We start from the raw sequence: 23,943 nt of genomic DNA on the forward strand, positions 1-23,943 counted from the left end.
TCAAGGGACAGGTCTCGGCTCTGTCAGCGTTGTTCCAGCGGCGTTTCGCCCGGCTGGCCCTAGATGCGCACCTTTATACTGGGCGCATCTCACATCATTCCGCCTTACCGGCGGCCTCTGGATCCCTGAGACCTTAATCTGGTCCTCACGGCCTTACAGAAACCCCCCTTTGAGCCTCTTAGGGAGGTTTCGTTGTTTCGTCTTTCACAGAAAGTGGTCTTTCTGGTGGCCATAATTTCTCTCAGGAGAGTCTCTGATTTGACTGTGCTCTCTTCGGAGTCACCCTTTTTGGTCTTTCACCAAGACAAGGTGGTTCTCCGTCCGACTCCGGGCCTTCTCCCTAAGGTGGTGTCTCCTTTCCACCTTAACCAGGACATTTCATTGTCTTCCCTTTGTTCGGCCCCTGTGCATCGCTTTGAGAAAGCGTTGCATGCTTTAGATTTGGTGCGGACGCTCCGGATCTATGTGTCGCGCACCGCTGTTCTTAGGCGGTGCACCCCTTTTTTTGTGCTGACCACAGGTCAGCGCAAGGGTCTCTCGGCTTCTAAACCGACCCTAGCTCGTTGGATTAGGTCGGCCATATCCGATGCCTACCAATGTTCTCAGGTGCCTCCCCCGCCGGGGATTAAGGCGCACTCGACCAGAGCTGTCGGTGCCTCTTGGGCTACGGCTCAGCAGGTCGGTCAGGCTGCCACTTGGTCTAGTCTGCACAACCTTTCGAAGCACTACCACGTGCATGCTCATGCTTCGGCAGATGCGAGCTTGGGCAGACGCATCCTTCGGACGGCTGTCGCCCATTTGTGAAGTTAGGTTTTGCCTACTTCTCAGTTTCTGTTTATTTCCCACCCATGGACTGCTTTGAGACGTCCCATGGTCTGGGTCTCCCATAAGGAACGATGAAGAAAAAGAGAATTTTGTTTACTTACCGTAAATTCTTTTTCTTATAGTTCCGACATGGGAGACCCAGCACCCTCCCTGTTGCCTGTTGGCAGCTTTCTTGTTCCGTGTGTTTTCACCGGCTGTTGTTGTAGACAGAGGTTCCGGTTATTCCGGGTTTTACTCTATCTCTACTTATGGGTGGATGTCCTCCTTCAGCTTTTGCACTAAACTGGTTGGATTTGTCATCCGGGGAGTGTATATGCTCGGAGGGAGGAGCTACACTTTTAGTGTAGTACTTTGTGTGTCCTCCGGAGGCAGAAGCTATACACCCATGGTCTGGGTCTGCCATGTCGGAACTATAAGAAAAAGAATTTACGGTAAGTAAACAAAATTCTCTTTTTTGGTTCATGGTTTCAGTTCTCCGAACATCCTTTGGATTGAATTTACCTTAGACCAATTTATAAGTTTCCTCCTTCCTGCTTTGGCACCAAAACTGATGGGCCCGTGATGCACGGGAGGGTGTATAGGCAGAGGGGAGGGGTTACACTTTTTAAAGTGTAATACTTTGTGTGGCCTCCGGAGGCAGAAGCTATACACCCAATTGTCTGGGTTTCCCAATAGGAGCTAGAAGAAAAGGAATTTACGGTAAGTAAACAAAATTCCCTTCTTCTTAAAGCGGTTTACACTCAGTCACCTTTTTGACTGCCTTAACCCCTTCACCCCCGGCCACTAAAACACCCTAATGACCGGGCCATTTTTTGCAATTCTGACCAGTGTCACTTTGACAGGTTATAACTCTGGAACGCTTCAACGGATCCTGGCTATTCTGAGATTGTTTTTTCGTGACATATTGTACTTCATGTCAGTGGTAAATTTAGGCCGATACTTTTTGCGTTTATTTGTGAAAATTTAGGAAATTGTGCGAAAATTTGGAAAATTTCGCAATTTTCAAACTTTGAAAATTTATGCCCATAAATCTGAGAGATATGTCACACAAAATAGTTACTAAATAACATTTCCCACTTGTCAACTTTACATCAGCGCAATTTTCGAAAGAAATTTTTTTTTCGTTAGGAAGTTAGAAGGGGTCAAAGTTCATCAGCAATTTCTAATTTTTCCAACAAAATTTACAAAATATTTTTTTTAGGGACCACATCACATTTGAAGTGACTTTGAGAGGCCGAGGTGACAGAAAATACCCAAAAGTGACCTCATTCTAAAAACTGCACCCCTCACACTGCTCAAAACCACATCCAAGAAGTTTATTAACCCTTTAGGTGCCTCACAGGAACCAAAGCAATGTGGAAGGAAAAAATGAAAATTTTACTTTTTAACACAAAAATGTTACTTTAGCCATAAAATTTTCATTTTTACAAGGGAGAAAAGAGAAAGTGCACCCTACAATTTATTGTGCATGTTCTGAGTACGCTGATACCCCATATGTGGTAAAAATCAATTGTTTGGGCGCACGGCAGAGCTCGGAAGGGAAGGAGCGCCATTTGAATTTTTGAACACAAAATTAGCTGCACTCATTAGCGGACGCCATGTCGGGTTTGAAGACTCCCTGGGGTGCCTAAACAATGGAGCTCCCCCACAAGTGACCCCATTTTGGAAACTAGAGCCCTCAAATATTTTTTCTAGATGTTTGATGAGCACTTTGAACACCTGGGGGCTTCACAGAAATTTATAACGTTGAGCCGTGAAAAGAAAAAAATTTTTTTTTACCACAAAACTGTTGCTTCAACTAGGTAGCTTTTTTTTTCACAAGGGTATCGGGAAAAAATGCAACATAAAATGTATTGTCCATTTTCTCCTGAGTACGCAGATACCTCATATGTGGTGGAAATCAAATGTTTGGACACACTGCAGTGCTCGGAAGGCAAGGAGCGCCATTTGAATTTTTGAACGCAAAATTAGCTGCACTAATTAGCGGACGCCATGTCGGGTTTGAAGACCTCCTGAGGTGCCTAAACAATGGAGCTCCCCCACAAGTGACCCCATTTTGGAAACTAGAGCCCTCAAATATTTTTTCTAGATGTTTGATGAGCACTTTGAACACCTGGGGGCTTCACAGAAATTTATAACGTTGAGCCGTGAAAAGAAAAAAATTTTTTTTTACCACAAAACTGTTGCTTCAACTAGGTAGCTTTTTTTTTCACAAGGGTATCGGGAAAAAATGCACCATAAAATGTATTGTGCATTTTCTCCTGAGTACGCAGATACCTCATATGTGGTGGAAAGTAATTGTTTGGGCGCATGGCGGGGCTCAGAAGAGAAGGAGCGCCATTTGACAGCAAAATTGGTTGGAATCATTAGCGGACGCCATGTCACGTTTGGAGACCCCCTATGGTGCCTAAACAATGGAGCTCCCCCACAAGTGACACCATTTTGGAAACTAGAGCCCTCAAATAATTTTTCTAGATGTTTGGTGAGCACTTTGAACACCTGGGGGCTTCACAGAAGTTTATAGCGTTGAGCCGTGAAAAGAAAATTTTTTTTTTTTACCACAAAACGGTTGCTTCGACTAGGTAGCTTTTTTTTTCACAAGGGTAACAGGAAAAAATGCACCATAAAACGTATTGTGCAATTTCTCCTGAGTACACAGACACCTCATATGTGGTGGAAAGTAATTGTTTGGGCGCACGGCGGGGCTCAGAAGAGAAGGAGCGCCATTTGACTTTTCAAACGCACAGACACAGTGCACTGATCGGCCGCTGCAGGACGCACGGTCGGATGCGATTAAAAAAAAGCGTCGGGGATACGTAAAAAAAAAAAGTCACGCCAAAAATTGACCATGGATGCAGATACGTTATGTGCATCCCTGATCAGCGCTTGGCGGGACGCACGGACGGATGCGATACAAAAAGCGTCGCAAATACGGAAAAAAGTCACGTCAAAAATTGAGCAGGGATGCCGATCCGTTATCTGCATCCCTAATCAGCGCTCGGCGGGACGCACGGACGGATGTGATACAAAAAGCGTCGTGAATACGGAAAAAAGTCACGCCAAAAACTGACCACGGATGCAGATCCGTTATGTGCATCCCTGATCAGCGCTTGGCGGGACGCACGGACGGATGCGATACAAAAAGCGTCGCAAATACGGAAAAAAGTCACGTCAAAAATTGAGCAGGGATGCCGATCCGTTATCTGCATCCCTAATCAGCGCTCGGCGGGACGCACGGACGGATGTGATACAAAAAGCGTCGTGAATACGGAAAAAAGTCACGCCAAAAACTGACCACGGATGCAGATCCGTTATCTGCATCCCTGATCAGCGCTCGGCGGGACGCACGGACGGATGCGATACAAAAAGCGTCGTGAATACGGAAAAAAGTCACGCCAAAAATTGACCATGGATGCCGATCCGTTATGTGCATCCCTGATCAGCGCTTGGCGGGACGCACGGACGGATGCGATACAAAAAGCGTCGGGGATACGGAAAAAAAAGTCACGCCAAAAATTGAGCAGGGATGCCGATCCGTTATCTGCATCCCTGATCAGCGCTTGGCGGGACGCACGGACGGATGAGGTGTAATAATGGACAGGGGATACGGGAAAAAAAAAAAAAAGTTATACTCACAGTACCCAGAGGACTAGCAGGAGGATCACTGACCAGAAGAGCTGCAGAGGAACAGATGGCAGAGAGATGGACAGCTTTACAGGAGCAGCAGGCAGATCAGCAGAATGCCCAGGAAGGACCCAGCGATGGACGCAGATGTGATCAGGCCGGTGAAGACAGGTAAGAGGACGTCGGGGGAGAGGGGGGGGTGAGAGCAGAGGGGGGGTTGAGAGCAGAGGGGGGGAGGAGAGCAGAGGGGGGGGGGGAGAGCAGAGGGGGAGGGGGGAGAGCAGAGGGGGAGACCGGAGAGGGAGCTGCAGAAGCAGAATAGAGATAATGGGGGAGGTAGTCAGATCGCGGGGGGAGCAGATCGGGATGTCGGGGGGGGGGGGGGTTGGGGGGAGCAGATCGGGATGTCGGGGGGGGCAGATCGCAGGGGGGGCACGGCAGGGGCTATCACGGCAGCGCGCAGGGGCACCACGGGAGCGCGCACGGGCTGCAAAGTGAGCACAGTACTCACGTGCAGCAGCAGCGGTGACCTCAGCTACGGCGGCGGCGGCAGCAGCAGCGGTGGCGTGGTACCACAAGTACCAGCCACTGCATGCTGCGGACATGTTGGGGGAGGGCTCGCAGGCCAGCACAGGCCTGGGGAGGGCGGCCACCGGCAGATCAGACCGCCCCACTGCACACTGATTGGAGCGATTGCGCGTCATAGCACGATCGCTCCAATCAGTGCTGCAGGGGCTGGGGGCGGCATGTTTGAGGTCCACCTATGATATGCTGCAGCAGCTGCGGCATCTCATAGCTGGATCTCACAGGATCGCACTAATTCGGGCATTATTTTTGCCGAAATTAGTGCGATTGATGTGGTTGGCGGTTCAGATTTGAACAGCCAATCACATCGATCGTCGATAGGGGGTGGCGATGCCGCCCCCCCTGGGGTCAAGCAAAGGTCCCCTGCTGTAAGAAACAGCAGGGGACATCATTTGAAAGCCGTTGCTATGGCCACGGCAATCAAATGAAGTTTAGGCCGTAAAATTACGTCCCTGGTCGTTAAGTCACGTTAAAATAGGACGTAATTTTACGGCCCGCGGTCGTGAAGGGGTTAAGCGGGCTTTACACGCTACAAGATCACTACAGCGCTCTCGTTGGGGTCACGGATTTTGTGACGCACATCCGGTCGCTGTAGCAATGCCGTTGCGTGTGATACCTATGAGCGATTTTGCATCGTCGCAAAAACGAGCAAAATCGCTCATCGGTGACATGGGGGTCCATTCTCAAATATCGTTACTGCAGCAGTAACAAAGTTGTTCCTCGTTCCTGCGGCAGCACACATCGCTCCGTGTGACACCGCAGGAGCGAGGAATCTCTCCTTACCTGCCTCCCGCCCGCAATGTGGAAGGAAGAAGGTGGGCGGGATGTTCGTCCCGCTCATCTCCACCCCTCCGCTTCTATTGGGTGGCGGTTCAGTGACGTTGCTGTGACGCTGAACAAACCGCCCCCCTTAGAAAGGAGGCGGTTCGCCGGTCACAGCGACGTCGCAGGGAAGGTAAGTATGTGTGACCGGTCCGGGCGATGTTGTGCAACACAGGCAGAGATTTGCCCGTGTCGCAGAAACGATGGGGGCGGTTACGCACGATGGCGATATCGGTACTGATATCGCAGCGTGTAAAGCGGCCTTTAGGGTGAGTTTGCATGTCCAGTAATCATACATTAGAACAGATCCTGCAGAGATCCATTTGCAAAAAGTTCTCCAAACACAACTTTTTTGTCAGTTGTTAAATAACTGATGTCTGCCAGATCTGTTTTTTTTCTCCTATGGAGAACGGATCCATTAACTGATTGCTACTGTATTTATCTTCCATTTTAAATGGCTCCTGTAAGAAAATTGGATCCTTTACAAATGCAAGAAAAACAGATGACTAAATAGCAATTCGTTAACAGATCCGTTCTCTATAGACTCCAATGTTAAAAAAAAAAAAAAACAAAAAAAAAAAAAACTGATCTGGAAGAAAAAGTTGCGTGTTTAAACTTTTTTGCCAACAGATCTCTACAGGATCCTTTCTAACGGATGTAAAAATAACCGCGTGCACATACCTTAACAAGTCACATGCACTTTATTTCTTTCCATTAGGTGATTTTCAAAACCATTTCGGTAAAAGGAAAAACACTCACATTATATGAACTGGAAAGTGGATTTCCCATTGAAATGAATAGCACATTTTTCTGTTGATTCTGTAGCGGCATTTCAGGAGCAGATTCACTATTCCAAACAAGCCCTTGCGAAAGCTGGCTGAGGCTAGGTTCACATTTCCGTCAATTTGTATCAGTCACAATCCACGGCTCTGGTAAACATCGGAATCCATTTGGCGGATTCCGTTGTTCCCATAGACTTGTATGAGCAGCGGATTGTGACTGATGATGCTGCGTTTCATCCTCCGCCCGACTGATCACTCGTGGAACGACTGACCGTCGGGCGGCAGGAACGCAGCATGTCGCGTTTTTTGAGTAGTGGAATCCTTTTGATTCCGCTGCGCATGCTCTCTCTCGGCGGCCGAACGATCAGCTGATTGGCCGGCTGCTGTGAGCGATCAGTTGATCTCCCGGTGGCCGGCTGCTGTGAGCGATCAGCTGATCACCCGGCGGCCGGCTATTGTGAACGATCAGCTGATCACCCGGCGGCTGGCTAATGAAAGAGATCAGCTGATCACCCGGCGGCCGGCTAATGACAGCGATCAGCTGATCACCCGGCGGCCGGCTATTATGAACGATCAGCTGATCACCCGGCGGCTGGCTAATGAAAGAGATCAGCTGATCACCCGGCGGCCGGCTATTGTGAACGATCAGCTGATCACCCGGCGGCCGGCTAATGACAGCGATCAGCTGATCACCCGGCGGCCGGCTATTGTGAACGATCAGCTGATCGTTCTCTCGCTCTCACGTTTTACAACGGAGTCCGACAATGAATTCTTATTCTTGTCATCCGTTGTACAACGCATCAGTCACAAGCGTCAAGCAATGTATGTGACTGATAGAAAACAACGGAAATGTGAACCTATCCTAAGCTGGAGATGATGCAGTCTGATTTTATCATGGTATTGTTCATATAGAGCACCTTAGATTATAAGTGAGTTTTTGCTTTTGCTAATAAAACTTAAAATTTTCTACAGGTTCGGCTCATGTCCTCTACAGACTCCCGCGTGGACCAAATGTTTCATATATTGCTTGATCCCGAAGAGAAAGATTTGGATAAGCAACAGAAGGTAATGATTGACTAGGAAACACTGTGAAGTCAGGCTGTACTAGGAGGTTACTAAGTTTACTGATTTACATTTACAGGCAGCACAAAATTTAGTAGTCTTGGCCCGAGAAGACGCTGGAGCAGAGAAGATCTTTCAGAGCGATGGGGTCCGTCTTCTGCAGCGGATGCTAGAAACTAAAAAATCAGACATGATATTGGCGGCTTTGAGGACACTGGTTGGACTCTGCACTGGTCACCAGTCTCGAGTAAGATCTCACTCCAAATTTCAAGCTGAATTGTAAATCTGAGAATGTGCAGATGTCAATTTGTTTACATAATGATTTGAGAAAAGCAACCAAGCGCAATTTGTAGAACTTAATGCTCAGCGGCAGCCATATAGGACCTGTTTATGCTAGTAGCTTTTATTGCAGAATACTAATTCATTTTTAATGTGTTAGAACCATAAATACACTAACACATCTACAATAGCTATTAAAAAAATTCTCCATCTGTATTATTATTTTTTAATTTATATGTAACAACATTACCTCTCTGTGAGGTCTAACCACAAAAGCAGAGCCCGTTGCTCCTGCTGCCGCATGACATCAACGTGGTGCATGTGCCGCAGACTTCCTCACGTTTCATCGGTGACTTTCAGTTGTGTTCATAGTTTGCATTATTGTTTTATTAACTTTTCTTTTTTGACTTCTGGCATTTGCCCCTTTTTTTTCTTTCTTTTTTTTTTTCTTTTGCTCCAAAGTCTTCAAGATGGCAAATGGGGAATGATTAATTTTGTGCTAAATCAAACTTTTTTTTTTTTTTCTTTTTTACATCAAAAAGTCGCATGATACTGGAGTACAATTTAGTGACATTCCAAAAAGTTGCAAATAATGAATTAGGCTAAAAACATCTAAACCACAACCATAATGTCAAACAATAAAGAAACGGATGAAACTGAGTAAAGCTAACTGAAATAAAGGTGCAAATTAAATAATGATTAAGGCGAAAACACAAGTCACCATTAGAATCATATCCAGAAAAACGGCGCCGTCTTCTGTGACGATATAGGTAGAAATCGGTCAGCACATTCTGGTCAGTATCTGCATGAAATTGTGCAAACCAAAGCCAGGAATGGAAAGGACAAAGAGAGATAGGACGCTGGGAGGATTCACACCGCTCCGGTGTTTTGCATCCTCCTTTGGATTTTGTCTTACAAATACTAATGCAAAATGGACATAATTCTATGGAGTTTTTTCTCTTGTCCTGTTGATCAGTTAAAAACTATAACGTTTAGCCTTGTAATTCAGTTACTCATGAAGACAAGTGCTCTGTGAGTGAATACTTCTCATAAAGCAGTAAATGCAGCTAAGGATTTTGCTGCAGTATGGAGTGTGCACTGACTGCTATTATTTCCATTAATATACAACGTCCTCAGCATAGTAACGCTTTAGGCCATGGTGTAGTATAGATGTAAGTGCAAAGAAACAAATATCCAGCTCACCCCAAGATGTCCGTACTCCTGGCGGTGTTGAAGCATGAGATCCCGCTGCTGTTCTGCATCTGAGGCACAGATGAACAAAGAAATTTGTTTACATAATGATTCACGTTTCCATAAAAACACAGCTTTAATAAAAAACTTTTTTAAAATGCAAAGAATATTTTTCTTGTAATAAAGATAAGCCCCAAAAGTATACCCTCACTGAGTCAGGAAAGATCCAAAGGTTCTTTAAACTGCACACCAGACGAGTTTTGAGCACATGGCTCTTAGATCTTGGTGGTCTAAGAGCCATGTGCTCGAATCGCGTCTGGTGTTCGGTTTAAAGAACCTTTGAATCTTTACTGACTCAGTGATGGTATACTTTTGGGGCTTATCTTTATTACAAGAAAAATATTCTTTGTATTTCAAAAAAAGTTTTCATTAAAGCTGTGTTTTTATGGAAACGTGAAGCTGGATCATTCCTTTGTTCACTTGTAGTATAGATATCCAACCTCCAGAAATATTGCTTAATCCACTGTAATATTCCTTCTTGTGATCATTGGAGTACACCCAAACAGGAGCGCTACAGTGATTTGTGCATTGTGTCTTCAGATTTTCTATATCTTGAGGATGTGATATAGAAATATCCCTGCAGAATCACCTAACAAAAAAAAAAAAGTTATTCCTTGCATTTGATCTTGATATAAAATGACTATATGGAATAATCATATACTTCCATTTTTTGTTTCAAGCTTGTATTATTCTAGACAGATCTGTGACATTTGGTCACATTGTATAGTTTTGTCCTCTTGTATGTTTAGACGGTATCTGTCCTGGGCGTTGTGGGAATGGAGACGTTCTGTGCCGTGATGGCCATGGACAACGAGCCGGTCTCTCTTGCTGCTTGCAGTGTCCTGCATACAATGTTTGATGCACTGAAAGAAGGCATGACTAAGGATGTTCGAGGGAAGGAAGGAGCAGTCGTTTTAGGTAAAAGCCATTTAGTAGTATAATGACCATAAAGCAAAATATGTCTGGCCTTGTATATGTGTGACACAGTGCGTTTTATTTATTAAAGATCCCTCGAAGGAGCTGAAGTCAATGATTCATCATCTGTTAGAAATGCTAACCCAAGCAAGTGTCTCCTCACATGGCAGAGAGAACTCCCTAAACCTTCTCATAAAGGTGGTGCCTCGAAAGTCCCTACGGGATCCCAACAATGGCATGACATTGTGGGTTATAGACAATGGTAAGCAAACCCTTAAACTACTTTTCTTCATCGTTCCTTATGGGAGACCCAGACCATGGGTGTATAGCTTCTGCCTCCGGAGGACACACAAAGTACTACACTAAAAAGTGTAGCTCCTCCCTCCGAGCATATACACCCCCTGGATAACCAAATCTAGCCAGTTCAATGCTTTGTGTTCAGGAGGCACACATCCACACATGCATTCTCATCGGATTTTTGATTTTAAAGAGTTGGAAGAAAAGCGGGTCCAAGCTGGACCCCCGGCATGTCCCTTCTCACCCCACTGTGTCGGCGGTGTTGTTAAGGTTGATTTCAAGGCTGGAGCCTTACATGCCGCGCTCCTTCACCATCCCTCCGGCTCTGGCTTGAAGTGGGAGCCAGCACGGTTCTCACTGCTTTGCAGGAGACCGGTCTCCATCCGCAGCCCTTTCAGGACCCTGCCGGACGGAGCACTCATCCCTCAGGGACCTGGCCCTGCGTCTCACAAGCTAAGTATTTGAGACGTTATTGCAGGGGGTCCTTTGCATCTTTATTGTTGGGGAGAGTGTGTCAGGTTACTTTGGTGACATTTCCGGCCGGTTCTCTGGTTTTCACCTGAGAACCGCGCTGAGGGTGCCTGCTCGCCGGCCGCATTGTAAAATTTAGGCCCCGGCTTCGGCTGCGGCCTACTTTCGTTTTCACTGTCCCTGCATGTCAGTCATGCAGAGGGACAGTGCGGCGCCGCCCACCGGCCGTTCAGCACAGGGAAGGACACTCCTCTCTGAGGAGATGTTTCCCTCCCCTGTATATCTCCTTGGCCCTCCGGTTCCCGCTCTTGGACTAGGCCCCGCCCCCCCTCCTCACTCCGGCGCCATTTTATCAGCTTACTTACACTGATCGGTGCTGGCTGCTGCATCTCTGCAACCTGTCTGGGGGTCCGAGCTGTGGAATCCGGAGGGCACACAAAACGGTCTGGTAAGCCACGACCTCTGGTTGTGGACTTTCTTATACACTCTCTGGGGGTCATTCTGAAGGAGTGTGTTCTTTACTGCAGAGCCCCCACTTCAGCAGCATGTCTCACACTAGGAGCAAGGCTGCAAGGCTGTACTCAATATGCACTGCATGTAAGCTCGTACTGCCTGAACCGAGCACATATCCTCATTGTGATGCCTGCTCTAACATGGTGGTGCCTCAGCCTGGAGTCTCCCCAGTGGTCCCTCCGGCTGCTCCGGCCCCGGTGGCTGAACCCCCGGCTTGGGTAGATTCGTTTTCTAAGGCTATCTCCCAGTCCTTTGCCGATTCCATGGGACAGCTGTCCCGGACTCTGCTGAGCATGCATCAGCCCCCTTCTCAGGGCGCCTCTGCTGCTTCGACTCGCTCGGCAGAGCTCACAGAGGACATCTGCTCCCAGACCCCGTCCTCCTAAAAGGAGACGCAGGGTCCCCTCTCCTTCCTCGTCCCGCGGCTCCGATTCACGAGCCGACTCGCAGGACGAGGAGGATGTCTTCACCGGGGGCTCGGACGCTACCTCCATGTGCCCCATTGATCTGACCGAGGGTGATGCGGATGTTAGTGATTTGATTGCGTCCATTAATTCCGTACTGGACCTCAATCCGCCAGTATCAGAGGAGCAACCCTCTCTGGCAGAAAAGCACCAGTTTACCTTGCCTAAGAGAACAAGGAGTGTGTTCTTTAACCACTCCAGTTTTCAAGCCACTGTGTCCAAGCCCAGAGCCTGTCCTGACAAACTCTTCCCAAAGCGTGGTTCTGATGACCGTTTTCCTTTTCCACCAGAGGTGGTCAAGGAGTGGGCTCACTCACCAAAGGTAGACCCTCCGGTGTCTAGACTCTCAGCCCGGACAGTTGTATCTGTGGCTGATGGCACCTCACTTAAGGATCCCACTGACCGCCAGGTTGACCTCCTGGCCAAGTCTGTCTATGAGGCGGCAGGGGCCTCGTTCTCCCCATCCTTTGCAGCAGTGTGGGCTCTCAAAGCCATCTCTGCTTCCCTAGAGGAGATGCATTCCCTTACTAGGGACTCTATGCCTGAATTGGTTGCCTTAACTTCCCAGGCTTCAGCCTTTTCAGCCTACGCCATGTCTGCCATGTTGGAGGCTTCTCACCGCACTGCGGTGGCCTCCGCTAATTCCCTCGCTATCCGCAGGATCTTGTGGCTTCGACAGTGGAAGGCAGATGCTTCCTCAAAGAAGTACCTTGCTGGGCTCCCATTTGCTGGGTCCAGGCTGTTCGGTGAACAACTGGATGAAATAATTAAGGAGGCTACTGGCGGGAAGAGTACTTCCTTGCCACAGACTAAAACAAGGAAACCTGTCCAGGGCAGGAACCAGTCGAGGTTTCGTTCCTTTCGTTCCTCTAACTGGTCATCCTCTAAGCCCTCGGCCTCGTCCACTAACTCAGCCAAGGACCAGAAGCCCACCTGGCGCAAGAAGCCGCGTCCACAAGGGTCCGCAGGAGCTGCTGCCACCAAGGCAGCCTCCTCTTGACTATCTGGCCGAGCCAGCAACGTCCTTGGTCGGTGGCAGGCTCTCCCACTTTGGCGACGTGTGGTTTCAACACGTCTCCGATCAGTGGGTGCGGGATATCATCTCCCACGGCTACAGGATAGAGTTCTCTTCCAGCCCGCCAAACAGATTCTTTCTGTCAACTCCCCCCTGCTCCAAGGCCGCCGCCTTCTCTCAGGCCGTGGCATTCTTACAGGCCAACGGAGTAATTGTACCGGTTCCCGTCAGGGAACGGTTCAGAGGTTTTTACTCAAATCTCTTCCTAGTCCCCGAAAAGGATGGTGCTTTCCGACCTGGTCTCGGCTCTGTCAGTGTTGTTCCAGCGGCGTATCGCCCGGCTGGCTCAGGTGCGCACCTTCATGCAGGGCGCATCTCACATCATTCCGCCTTACCGGCGGCCTCTGGATCCCTGGGACCTTAATCTGGTCCTCACGGCTTTGCAGAAACCCCCTTTTGAGCCTCTTAGGGAGGTTTCTTTGTTTCGACTTTCACAGAAAGTCGTCTTTCTGGTGGCCATAACTTCTCTCAGGAGAGTCTCTGATTTGGCTGCGCTCTCTTCGGAGTCACCTTTTTTGGTTTTTCACCAAGACAAGGTGGTTCTCCGTCCGACTCCGGACTTTCTCCCTAAGGTGGTGTCTCCTTTCCACCTTAACCAGGACATTTCATTGCCTTCCTTTTGTCCGGCTCCTGTGCATCGCTTTGAGAAAGCGTTGCATACTTTTTAGATCTGGGGCGGGCGCTCCGGATCTATGTGTCACGCACCGCTGCTCTTAGGCGGTGCACCTCTCTTTTTGTGCTGACCACAGGTCAGTGCAAGGGTCTCTCGGCTTCTAAACCGACCCTAGCTCGTTGGATTAGGTCGACTATATCCGATGCCTACCAGTGTACTCAGGTGCCTCCCCCGCCGGGGATCAAGGCGCACTGGACCAGAGCTGTCGGTGCCTCTTGGGCTTTCAGGCACCAGGCTACGGCTCAGCAGGTCTGTCAGGCTGCCACTTGGTCTAGTCTGCACACCTTTTCGAAGCACTACCAAGTGCATGCTCATGCTTCGGCAGATGCGAGCTTGGGCAGACGCATCCTTCAGGCGGCTGTCGCCCATTTGTGAAGTTAGGTTTTGCCTACTTCTCAGTTTTCTGTTTATTTCCCACCCATGGACTGCTTTGAGACGTCCCATGGTCTGGGTCTCCCATAAGGAACGATGAAGAAAAAGAGAATTTTGTTTACTTACCGTAAATTCTTTTTCTTATAGTTCCGACATGGGAGACCCAGCACCCTCCCTGTTGCCTGTTGGCAGTTTTCTTGTTCCGTGTGTTTTCACCGGCTGTTGTTGTAGACAGAGGTTCCGGTTGTTCCGGATTTTGCTCTATCTCTACTTGTGGGTGGATGTCCTCCTTCAGCTTTTGCACTAAACTGGCTAGATTTGGTTATCCAGGGGGTGTATAAGCTCGGAGGGAGGAGCTACACTTTTTAGTGTAGTACTTTGTGTGTCCTCCGGAGGCAGAAGCTATACACCCATGGTCTGGGTCTCCCATGTCGGAACTATAAGAAAAAGAATTTACGGTAAGTAAACAAAATTCTCTTTTTATACACTTACACTTTAGTTTTTTGGGGGGGGTTTCTTACAAGCAATTTGGAATTGTGTGTCATTAATGGACATACAATTCCTTATTGCTTGTGGAAAAAAAAAATACAATATATGTATAAATATTTTTTTTCATTGGTTTAGGTTTGAACAAAATCCTTGAAGTTGGGGGTTCACTGGTAGAGATCCATGGTAGCCTGGTGGTTACAGAGACCACAAGAATGAGCGCTTCTGTGCTGCTGAACAAGCTTTTTGATGACCTCAAATGTGACGCAGAACGAGAGAATTTCCACAAGTTGTGTGAGGATTATGTTCGGTAAGGAGGTTGTTAGCGCATGATAACAAATGAATCGCATGAGTAGACCACATACACTAAACACACCGCATGTTGAAACTTTCTATATAGGCGCCAACAAGACGGACGGTCACAGAAAAGAATATTGCCGCTTTGTGCAAAGTTCAGTCATGCTATGAGATGAATAGAGACCAGTTTCAATGGTCAGTTGATGTCCCAGCAGAAGGCCCCACCAGCCCCCCAGAAATCAAACATGGACAAATGAGTAGAAAAATTGGACTTCTCTTTTCATTAAATGTATTAGAAAATTTCTCAATCGCTGCATTGGGAGACACAGGAAATCATGAGTGCATGCTGCTGCCACGACGAGGGACCTCCAGTTTTTTTTCCAGATCCTACAATCCTCTGAAAGGCCAAGATGAAAATAATATGGACGTATACCCTGCTGTAACATAAAAGCATAGTGCATATGAATAAACATAGGTACTTAGTAAACACTTTTTTTGATCAAAAAAGCGTAAAGCCATCCCACCGCGACAAGGTGTACCCAAATCAGGACGGTACCTACAATCCTCTGGCAGGCTCCCGGGCTACCCATTCTCCTGATTCTTCAAGTATCCTGAGGTAGATTACCTGCTTGCGGGTGGTATTCTACTTTATTTCAGATGCCCTATCGAAACTTATACATCTGTTGTTCCAGTGCCCTTTTCTTTCTCCAAATTTTATTCTCTTGGTTACCAGCTTGGCTAGTGAGCCACAGCAATTAGGAGCTTCTAGTTTATATACTTGGGTTGTTGATTATGATTGCATGGAAGCCCTCTTGTTTATTACCTATCTCTTCATACATGCCTTTTCTGTTGGAACTTGAGACCGACTTCCTTCAGTCGTTTGGATTCCATGATTGTGTTCCGGAGAGTCACCCTAGTTGTCTTCCTACCTTAAGGTTACTATGCTGCTGGATACCCTCTGCTACTCTGGAGGCATATTGTGCAGGGACATACGCCACCACTCAGGGTTCCGGTTATCTCCCTCCATGTTTGGGCCTTCCTGGGCCAATTGTTGTCAGACCTATTTTTGGCAGCTCTAAGCTGTCTCGTAGTTCTCTGTACTTACCTTTCCAGGTTCTACAGAGTTCACTTCATTTTATTCCTTCTCTTTGGAGTTTTGGGTCTGGGCAGAATGGTTTTACAAACGATGGTGGCGGGGGTTCCAAACTTAGAATCTTCTCTTTGCCTCCCTTCTCACTAGTCTTTCTTTTCCCATTCTTGGGGACTGCTTTGGGACATCTGATGGTTCCTGTTACCCCCAATGAAGTGACAGAAAAAAAAAAAGATTTCTTTGTCGCTCCATTGGGAGACCCAGACAATTGGGTGTATAGCTTCTGCCTCCGGAGGCCACACAAAGTATTACACTGAAAAGTGTAACCCCTCCCCTCTGCCTATACACCCTCCCGTGCATCACGGGCTCCTCGGTTTTATGCTTTGTGTGGAAGGAGGCACACATCCACTCATGCATTCCCATTTTAGTCAGCAGCAGCTGCTGATTTTATCGGTTGGAAGAAAAGAGGGCCCCCACAGGGCCCCCGGCATGCTCCCTTCTCACCCCACTACGTCGGCGGTGCTGTTAAGGTTGAGGTACCCATTGCGGGTACAGAGGCTGGAGCCACATGCCGTTTTCCTTCACCATCCCTTAGAGGCTCTGGGAGAAGTGGGATCCTGACCGGTCATCCATTCACTGGGACCGGGCTCCCTCCGCAGCCCCTGTGGGAATCTGCCGGACAGGAGTCTATGTATCCTCAGGGACAGGGCCCTGCATCTAAAGGTACTCTGTGTCCCCATGGGGACTGTGCATGGAGCGCTTGTTTCACAGACGCTGCAGCAGCTGCTGGTTTGTGAAGACCGGGACTTCCGCGCCGACCGAGCCTGTTTGTCGGCCGCGGTATTAAATTTAGTCCCCGGCTTCATTGCGGCCTAGTACCATAACTCCCGCCCCCGGGCCTGCCAGTCAGGGGTAAGGGCGGGACGGTCGACCTGACGTCGGCAGTGAGGGCTGGAGCATACTTTAGGTTTCCTCCCCCCCCCTCACTGATCACTGTGGGGCCCCAGATTCCCGCACTTTACTAGTCGCCGCCCACGGCTCCCTCCTCCCCTGAGAGCTCCGGCAGCCATTTTTACACATTCTGCCGGTGGAGAATTTCAGGAACGAGCTCTGCAGCTCTGGGAGACCTAAGGCAGGGAATCTGGTGGACACACACTCCGCTTTGGGCGGTCGGTAAGCCACACCGGTCACCCGGTGCTGGTCCCCCTAGGGTGCCGGAGTATATATATATATATATATTTGTATATATTTCTTTATCGTTCCTTATGGGAGACCCAAACCATGGGTGTATAGATTCTGCCTCCGGAGGACACACAAAGTACTACACTAAAAGTGTAGCTCCTCCCTCCGAGCATATACACTCCCCGGATGACAAATCCAACCAGTTCAATGCTTTGTGTTCAGGAGGTCACACACACACATGCATCCTCTGATTTTTGATTTTTGATTTTTGATTTCAAAGATTTGGAAGAAAAGCGGGTCCAATCTGGACTCCCGGCATGTCCCTTCTCACCCCACTGTGTTGGCGGTGCTGTTAAGGTTGATTTCAGGGCTGGAGCCTTCACATGCCGCGCTCCTTCGCCATCCCTTGGGGCTCTGGCTTGAAGTGGGAGCCATCACGGTTCTCACTGCTTTGCAGGAGACCGGTCTCCATCCGCAGCCCTGTTCAGGATCCTGCCGGACGGAGCGATGACCCCCCAGGGACCTGGCACCTGCGTCTCAAGCTAAGTATCTGAGACGTTATTACCACAGAAAGTGGTCTTTCTAGGGGTCCCTTGTACTTTATTTGTGGGGGAGAATGTGTTATATGTATGTTTTAACATTTCCGGCCGGTTCTCCAGTTTTCACTGAAGAACCGCGCCGATGGTGCCTGCACGCTGGCCGCATGTTTAAATCTAGGCCCCGGCTTCGCCTGAGGCCTAGTTTCGATTCTATGTCAGTCAGTGCAGTGAGACAGGGTGGCTCCGCCCACCGGCTGCTCAGCACAGGGAAGGGACACTCCTCACTGAGGAAAGATTCCCTCCCCTGTATGCCTCATTTGCCCTCCGTCCTGCTCTCAGAGTAGGCCCCGCCCCCTCTCCTCGCTGCGGACGCCACTTTATCAGCGTTCTAGGGCACAGAGATCAATGTCTGCAAACACATTGTGACAAATGGGGGCCTGGGACAGAGCCCCCAGTTCTGGGGGATCTGGAGGGCACAGAGATGCCCCTATGTTAAACAGTCTGGCAAGCCACAACCTCCGGTTGTGCAGCTGCTTATACACTCTGTTTATATACTCTGCTGGGGTTTTTTTTTTTTTTTCCGAAAAGCCCCCACTTCTGGGGAATCTGGAGGGCACAGAGATGTCCCTATGTTAAACAGTCTGGCAAGCCACAACCTCTGGTTGTGCTGCTGCTTATATACTCTGTTTATATACTCTGCTGGGGGTCTTTCTGGACAGAGCCCCCACTTCTGCAGCATGTCTCATATCAGTGCAGGGCTGCAAGGCTGTTTTATATTATGCACCGCATGTAGACTCGTACTGTCTGTACCGAGCACATAACCACATTGTGATGCCTGCTCTGACATAGTGGTGCGTCAGCCTGGAGGCTTATCCCCAGTGGTCCCTCCGGCTGCTCCGGCTCCGGGGTAGAATCCCTCTCTCCAGGGGACAGCTGTCCCGGACACTGCTGAGCATGCATCAGCCCCCTTCTCAGGGCGCTTCTGCTGCTACGGCTCGCTCAGCAAAGCTCACAGAGGATTCTTCATCTGGGAGCCCGTCCTCCTAAAATGGAGACGCAGGGTCCCCTTTCCCTCCTCGCCCCGCGGCTCTGGTTCACGAGCTGACTCGCAGGACAAGGAGGATGCCTTACTGGGGGCTCGGACGCTCTCCATGTACCCCATTGATCTGTCCGAAAGTGACGCAGATGCTAATGATTTGATTGCGTCCATTATATTTGTACTGGACCTCAATCCGCCTGTATCAGGGGAGCAACCCCTCTTTGGCAGAAAAGCATCAGTATACCTTGCCTAAGAGAACAAGGAGTGTGTTCCTTATCCACTCCAGCATTCAGGTCACTGTGACCAAACCCAGAGCCTGTCCTGACAGACGCTTCCCAGAGCGTGGTTCTGATGACTGTTTCCCCCTTCCACCAGTGGTGGTCAAGGAGTGGGCTCATTCACCAAGGGTGGACCCTCCGGTGTCTAGACTTTCAGCCCGGACAGTTGTATCAGTGGCTGACGGCACCTCTCTGAGGATCCCACTGTCCGCCAGGTTGTCCTTCTGGCCAAATCTATATATGAGGCGGCAGGGGCCTCGTTCTCCCCATCTTTTGCAGCAGTGCGGGCTCTCAAAGCCATCTCTGCTTCTCGGGAGGAAGCAGTCTTTTCATCCTATAGCTGGAGACTGTCACCGCACTGCGGTGGCCTCGGCTACTTCCCTCGCTATCCGCAGGTTCCTGTGGCTTCGAGAGTGGAAGGCAGATGCTTCTTAAGAAGTTCCTTGCTGGACTCCCTTTTGCTGGGACCAGTCTATTCGGTGAACAACTGGATGAAATTATTAAGGAAGCTTTTGGCAGGAAGAGTACTTCCATGCCACAACCCAGGAAAGCTTCCAGGGCAGGAACCAGTCGAGGTTTCGTTCCTTTCGTTTCCTCTAACTGGTCGTCCTCTAAGCCCTCGGCCTCGTCCACTAACTCAGCCAAGGTCCGTAAACCAACTGGCGCATGAAGCCGCGTCCTAAGTCGGCAGGAGCTGCTGCCACTAAGGCAGCGTCCTCTTGATTATCTGGCCGCGCCAGTAACGTCCTTGGTCGGTGGCAGGCTCTCCCTCTTGGGCGACGTGTGGTTTCAACACGTCTTCGATCAGTGGGTGTGGGTTACCATCTCCCACGGCTACAGAATAGAATTCTATTCAGCCGCCAAACAGATTTTTTCTGACAACTCCCCCCTGCTCCAAGGCCGCCGCCTTCTCACAGGCCGTGGCATTCTTGCAGGCCAATGGAGTAATTGTACCAGTTCCCGACTGGGAACGGTTCTGAGATTTCTACTCAAATCTCTTCCTAGTCCCCGAAAAGGATGGTGCTTTCCGACCTGGATCTCAAGCTTCTCAACAAGCATGTTCAGGTGCGGCAATTTTGCATGGAATCTCTGCGATCAGTCAATGACCCAAGGAGATTTCTTAGCATCCATCGACATCAGAGATGTCTCTCTGCATGTGCCATTCGCAGTTTCACACCAGCGTTGGCTACGTTTTGTAATCGGAGAGGAACATTTCCAATTCGTGGCTCTCCCCTTTGGGTTAGCCACGGCCCCTCGTGTATTCACCAGTTGCGGTTCTGCTCCTCCAGGGGTTGGTAGTGATTCCTTACCTGGACGCCCTTCTAGTCAGGGCTTCATCCAGTGCAGACTGTCAGCGGAGTGTCTCGCTCACTCTCGCCACGCTTGCAAGTCCACTCTGACCCCGACCCAGGAACTTACGTACCTAGGGATGCAATTCGAGACTCTGCTGGCACTTGTGAAGCTGCCCTTAGTCAAACAGCAGTCTCTTCATCTGGCGGTTCGCTCTCTGCTGAGGCTCCGCCGTCATTCCATCAGGCACCTCATGCAGGTGCTGGGTCAGATGGTGGCGTCAATAGAAGCGGTTCCCCTTGCCAGTTCCATCTGCGTCCCCTGCAGCTGGACATTTTCCGCTGTTGGGACAAGGGACTTCTTCCTTGCACAGGCTGGTGGCTCTGTCGCCACAGACCAGGAGCTCTCTTTAAGTGGTGGCTTCGGCCCCTCTCTCTGTACCAGGGACACTCCTTTCTGGCCCCGTCATGGGTGATTCTCACCACGGATGCCAGTTTATCCGGCTGGGGAGCAGTGTTTCTCCACCACCGAGCACAGGGCACTTGGACTCCGTCCGAATCAGCCCTCTCGATCAATGTGCTGGAAATCAGGGCTGTAGTCCTAGGACTCGCAGCCGCCTAGCAATGTTGGAAGTTCAACATATCCTTCAGTGGACGGAGGACTCCAAGTCCACCATATCCGCAGTCCACATCCCAGGCGCAGAAAACTGGGAGGCAGATTATCTCAGCCGTCAAACCGTGGACAGCGGCGAGTGAGCCCTGCATCCGGCAGTGTTCCGGTCAATGTAGCAGGCGGGGCACTCCGGGAGTGGATCTAATGGCATCCCGGCACAACAACAAGGTCCCGGTTTACGTGGCTCGCTCCCACGATCCTCAGGCCTTGGCAGCGGACGCGCTGGTTCCAGATTGGTCCCAGTTCCGTCTGGCCTACGTGTTTCCCCCTCTAGCTCTCTTGCCCAGAGTCCTGCGCAAGATCAAGATGGAGGGCCGTCGGGTCGTACTCATCGCCCCAGGCCCAGGCGAGCTTGGTTCCCAGACCTGCTCCGTCTGTTCGTAGAGGTGCTGTGGCATCTCCCGGACCGGCCAGACGTTCTCTCAGAGGGTCCGTTTTCCACAACAATTCTGCGGCTCTCAGATTGACGGCGTGGCTCTTGAGCCCTGAATCCTTACGGCTTCAGGCATTCCTTCCGAGGTCATCTTCACTATGACTCAGGCTCGGAAGTCTTCCTCGGCCAGGTTTTACCTCAGGACTTGGAGAATTTTCCTGTCCTGGTGTCGTTCTTCCGGCCATGCTCCTTGGCCGTTTTTTCCTTGCCGACCATCCTGTCCTTTCTACAGTTCGGCCTGCAGCTAGGTCTGTCCCTCATTCCCTCAAGGGACAGGTCTCGGCTCTGTCAGCGGCGTATCGCCCGACTGGCCCAGGTGCGCACCTTCATGCAGGGCGCATCTCACATCATTCCGCCTTACCGGCGGTCTCTGGATCCCTGAGACCTTCTTTGGTCCTCATGGCCTTACAGAAACCCCCCTTTGAGCCTCTTAGGGAGGTTTCGTTGTTTAGTCTTTCACAGAAAGTGGTTTTTCTGGTGGCCATAATTTCTCTCAGGAGAGTCTCTTATTTGACTGTGCTCTCTTCGGAGTCACCCTTTTTGGTTTTTTTCACCAAGACAAGGTGGTTCTCCATCCAACTCCGGGCCTTCTCCCTAAGGTGGTGTCTCCGTTCCACCTTAACCAGGACATTTCATTGTCTTCCCTTTGTTCGGCCCCTGTGCATCGCTTTGAGAAAGCGTTGCATGCTTTAGATTTGGTGCGGACGCTCCGGATCTATGTGTCACGCACCGCTGTTTTTTTAGGCGGTGCACCTCTCTTTTTGTGCTGACCACAGGTCAGCGCAAGGGTCTCTCGGCTTCTAAATCGACCCTAGCTCATTGGATTAGGTCGGCCATATCCGATGCCTACCTATGTTCTCAGATGCCTCCCCCGCCAGGGATTAAGGCGCACTCGACCAGAGCTGTCGGTGCCTCTTGGGCTACGGCTCAGCAGGTCTGTCAGGCTGCCACTTGGTCTAGTCTGCACACCCTTTCGAAGCACTACCAAGTGCATGCTCATGCTTCGGCAGATGCGAGCTTGGGCAGACGCATCCTTCGGACGGCTGTCGCCCATTTGTGAAGTTAGGTTTCGCCTACTTCTCAGTTTCTGTTTATTTCCCACCCATGGACTGCTTTGAGACGTCCCATGGTTTGGGTCTCCCATAAGGAACGATAAAGAAAAAGAGAATTTTGTTTACTTACCGTAAATTCTTTTTCTTATAGTTCCGACATGGGAGACCCAGCACCCTCCCTGTTGCCTGTTGGCAGCTTTCTTGTTCCGTGTGTTTTCACCGGCTGTTGTTGTAGACAGAAGTTCCGGTTATTCCGGGTTTTACTCTATCTCTACTTATGGGTGGATGTCCTCCTTCAGCTTTGGCACTAAACTGGTTGAATTTGTCATCCGAGGAGTGTATATGCTCGGAGGGAGGAGCTACACTTTTAGTGTAGTACTTTGTGTGTCCTCCGGAGGCAGAATCTATACACCCATGGTTTGGGTCTCCCATGTCGGAACTATAAGAAAAAGAATTTACGGTAAGTAAACAAAATTCTCTTTTTTTCTCTGTTCGGCCGGGTTGTTTACTTTTGGCTATATACCCTCAGTGATCACTCTCCTAGGAGACAACAGCATGTCGTCCACAAGGAGCAAGGGCGCTAAGGCAAAGGGTTTTTTTGCAACCTGTACCTCTTGTGGGGCTATGTTACCTGCGGGTTCCACCTACCCTCACTGTGAGCAATGCTCGACCCCTGTTGCACTTGCTCAGCCGGAGCCTCGGTCACTAGTGGGCCCCTCGGATCAGGCAGACCCTCCTGCTTCCACTGTCCAGGCGGCAGGGACAGAGTTTGCAGTTTTTGCTGAGAAACTCTGAGTCACTTTCACAATCCATGGCTCAGTCTATGGACAAATGGTCTGCCAAGCTACTAGAAGCCTTGCAGTCCAGACCGGTCCTTACACAGGCCCCGGGCACTGTTGGATCATCGCCTCCAGGCCCCTCTCGGTCTGCGCCGCAGCGTGCTCCTGGGGTGGCCCCTAGGTCTCACGTGGAGGACTCCTGCACGGACCACAGTCTCAGACCGGCTAAGCGGGCTCGCTGGGAATCTTCCCCGACTTCCTCACGCTGCTCGGGGTCTCAGCTTGAGGACTCTCTGGAGGACGAGGCGGACGTCGCAGCTCAGGGCTCTGACCCTGACGTTGCCCTCAATCTTGATACACCTGAGGGGGACGCCTTAGTAAATGATCTTATATCGTCCATCAACCAGGTGCTAGATCTTTCTCCCCCACCTCCACCTATAGAGGAGTCGGCTTCGCAGCAGGAGAAACACCAGTTTAGGTTTCCCAAACGTACACGGAGTGCGTTTTTCGATCACTCTAACTTCAGAGATGCTGTCCAGAAGCACAGAGCATTTCCGGACAAGCGCTTTACTAAGCGCCTTAATGACACACGATACCCCTTCCCCTCTGACGTAGTTAAGGGTTGGGCTCAATGTCCCAAGGTGGATCCTCCAGTCTCTAGACTGGCGGCTAGATCTGTAGTATCAGTTGCAGATGACTCATCGCTCAAGGATGCCACTGACAGGCAGATAGAGCTCCTGGTGAAATCCATCTATGAAGCCACAGGCGCGTCTTTTGCCCCGGCCTTTGCACCGTG

At 49.9% G+C, this 23,943-nt stretch overlaps 1 protein-coding gene across 1 annotated transcript in view; it reads left to right on the forward strand.

Moving 5' to 3' along the window:
• UNC45A (unc-45 myosin chaperone A) overlaps positions 1 to 23,943 on the forward strand; it is a 101,363-nt gene that overhangs the window by 38,620 nt on the left and 38,800 nt on the right. The window contains exons 5-9 of the mRNA XM_075345897.1: positions 7,611 to 7,703; positions 7,780 to 7,947; positions 9,980 to 10,148; positions 10,237 to 10,407; positions 14,635 to 14,806. Coding sequence (XP_075202012.1) covers positions 7,611 to 7,703; positions 7,780 to 7,947; positions 9,980 to 10,148; positions 10,237 to 10,407; positions 14,635 to 14,806 — 773 coding nt within the window. The remainder of the gene's footprint in view (positions 1 to 7,610; positions 7,704 to 7,779; positions 7,948 to 9,979; positions 10,149 to 10,236; positions 10,408 to 14,634; positions 14,807 to 23,943) is intronic.

Source organism: Anomaloglossus baeobatrachus, chromosome 4 (assembly GCF_048569485.1).
Source record: "Anomaloglossus baeobatrachus isolate aAnoBae1 chromosome 4, aAnoBae1.hap1, whole genome shotgun sequence".
In the NCBI taxonomy this organism is placed as follows: Eukaryota; Metazoa; Chordata; class Amphibia; order Anura; family Aromobatidae; genus Anomaloglossus; species Anomaloglossus baeobatrachus.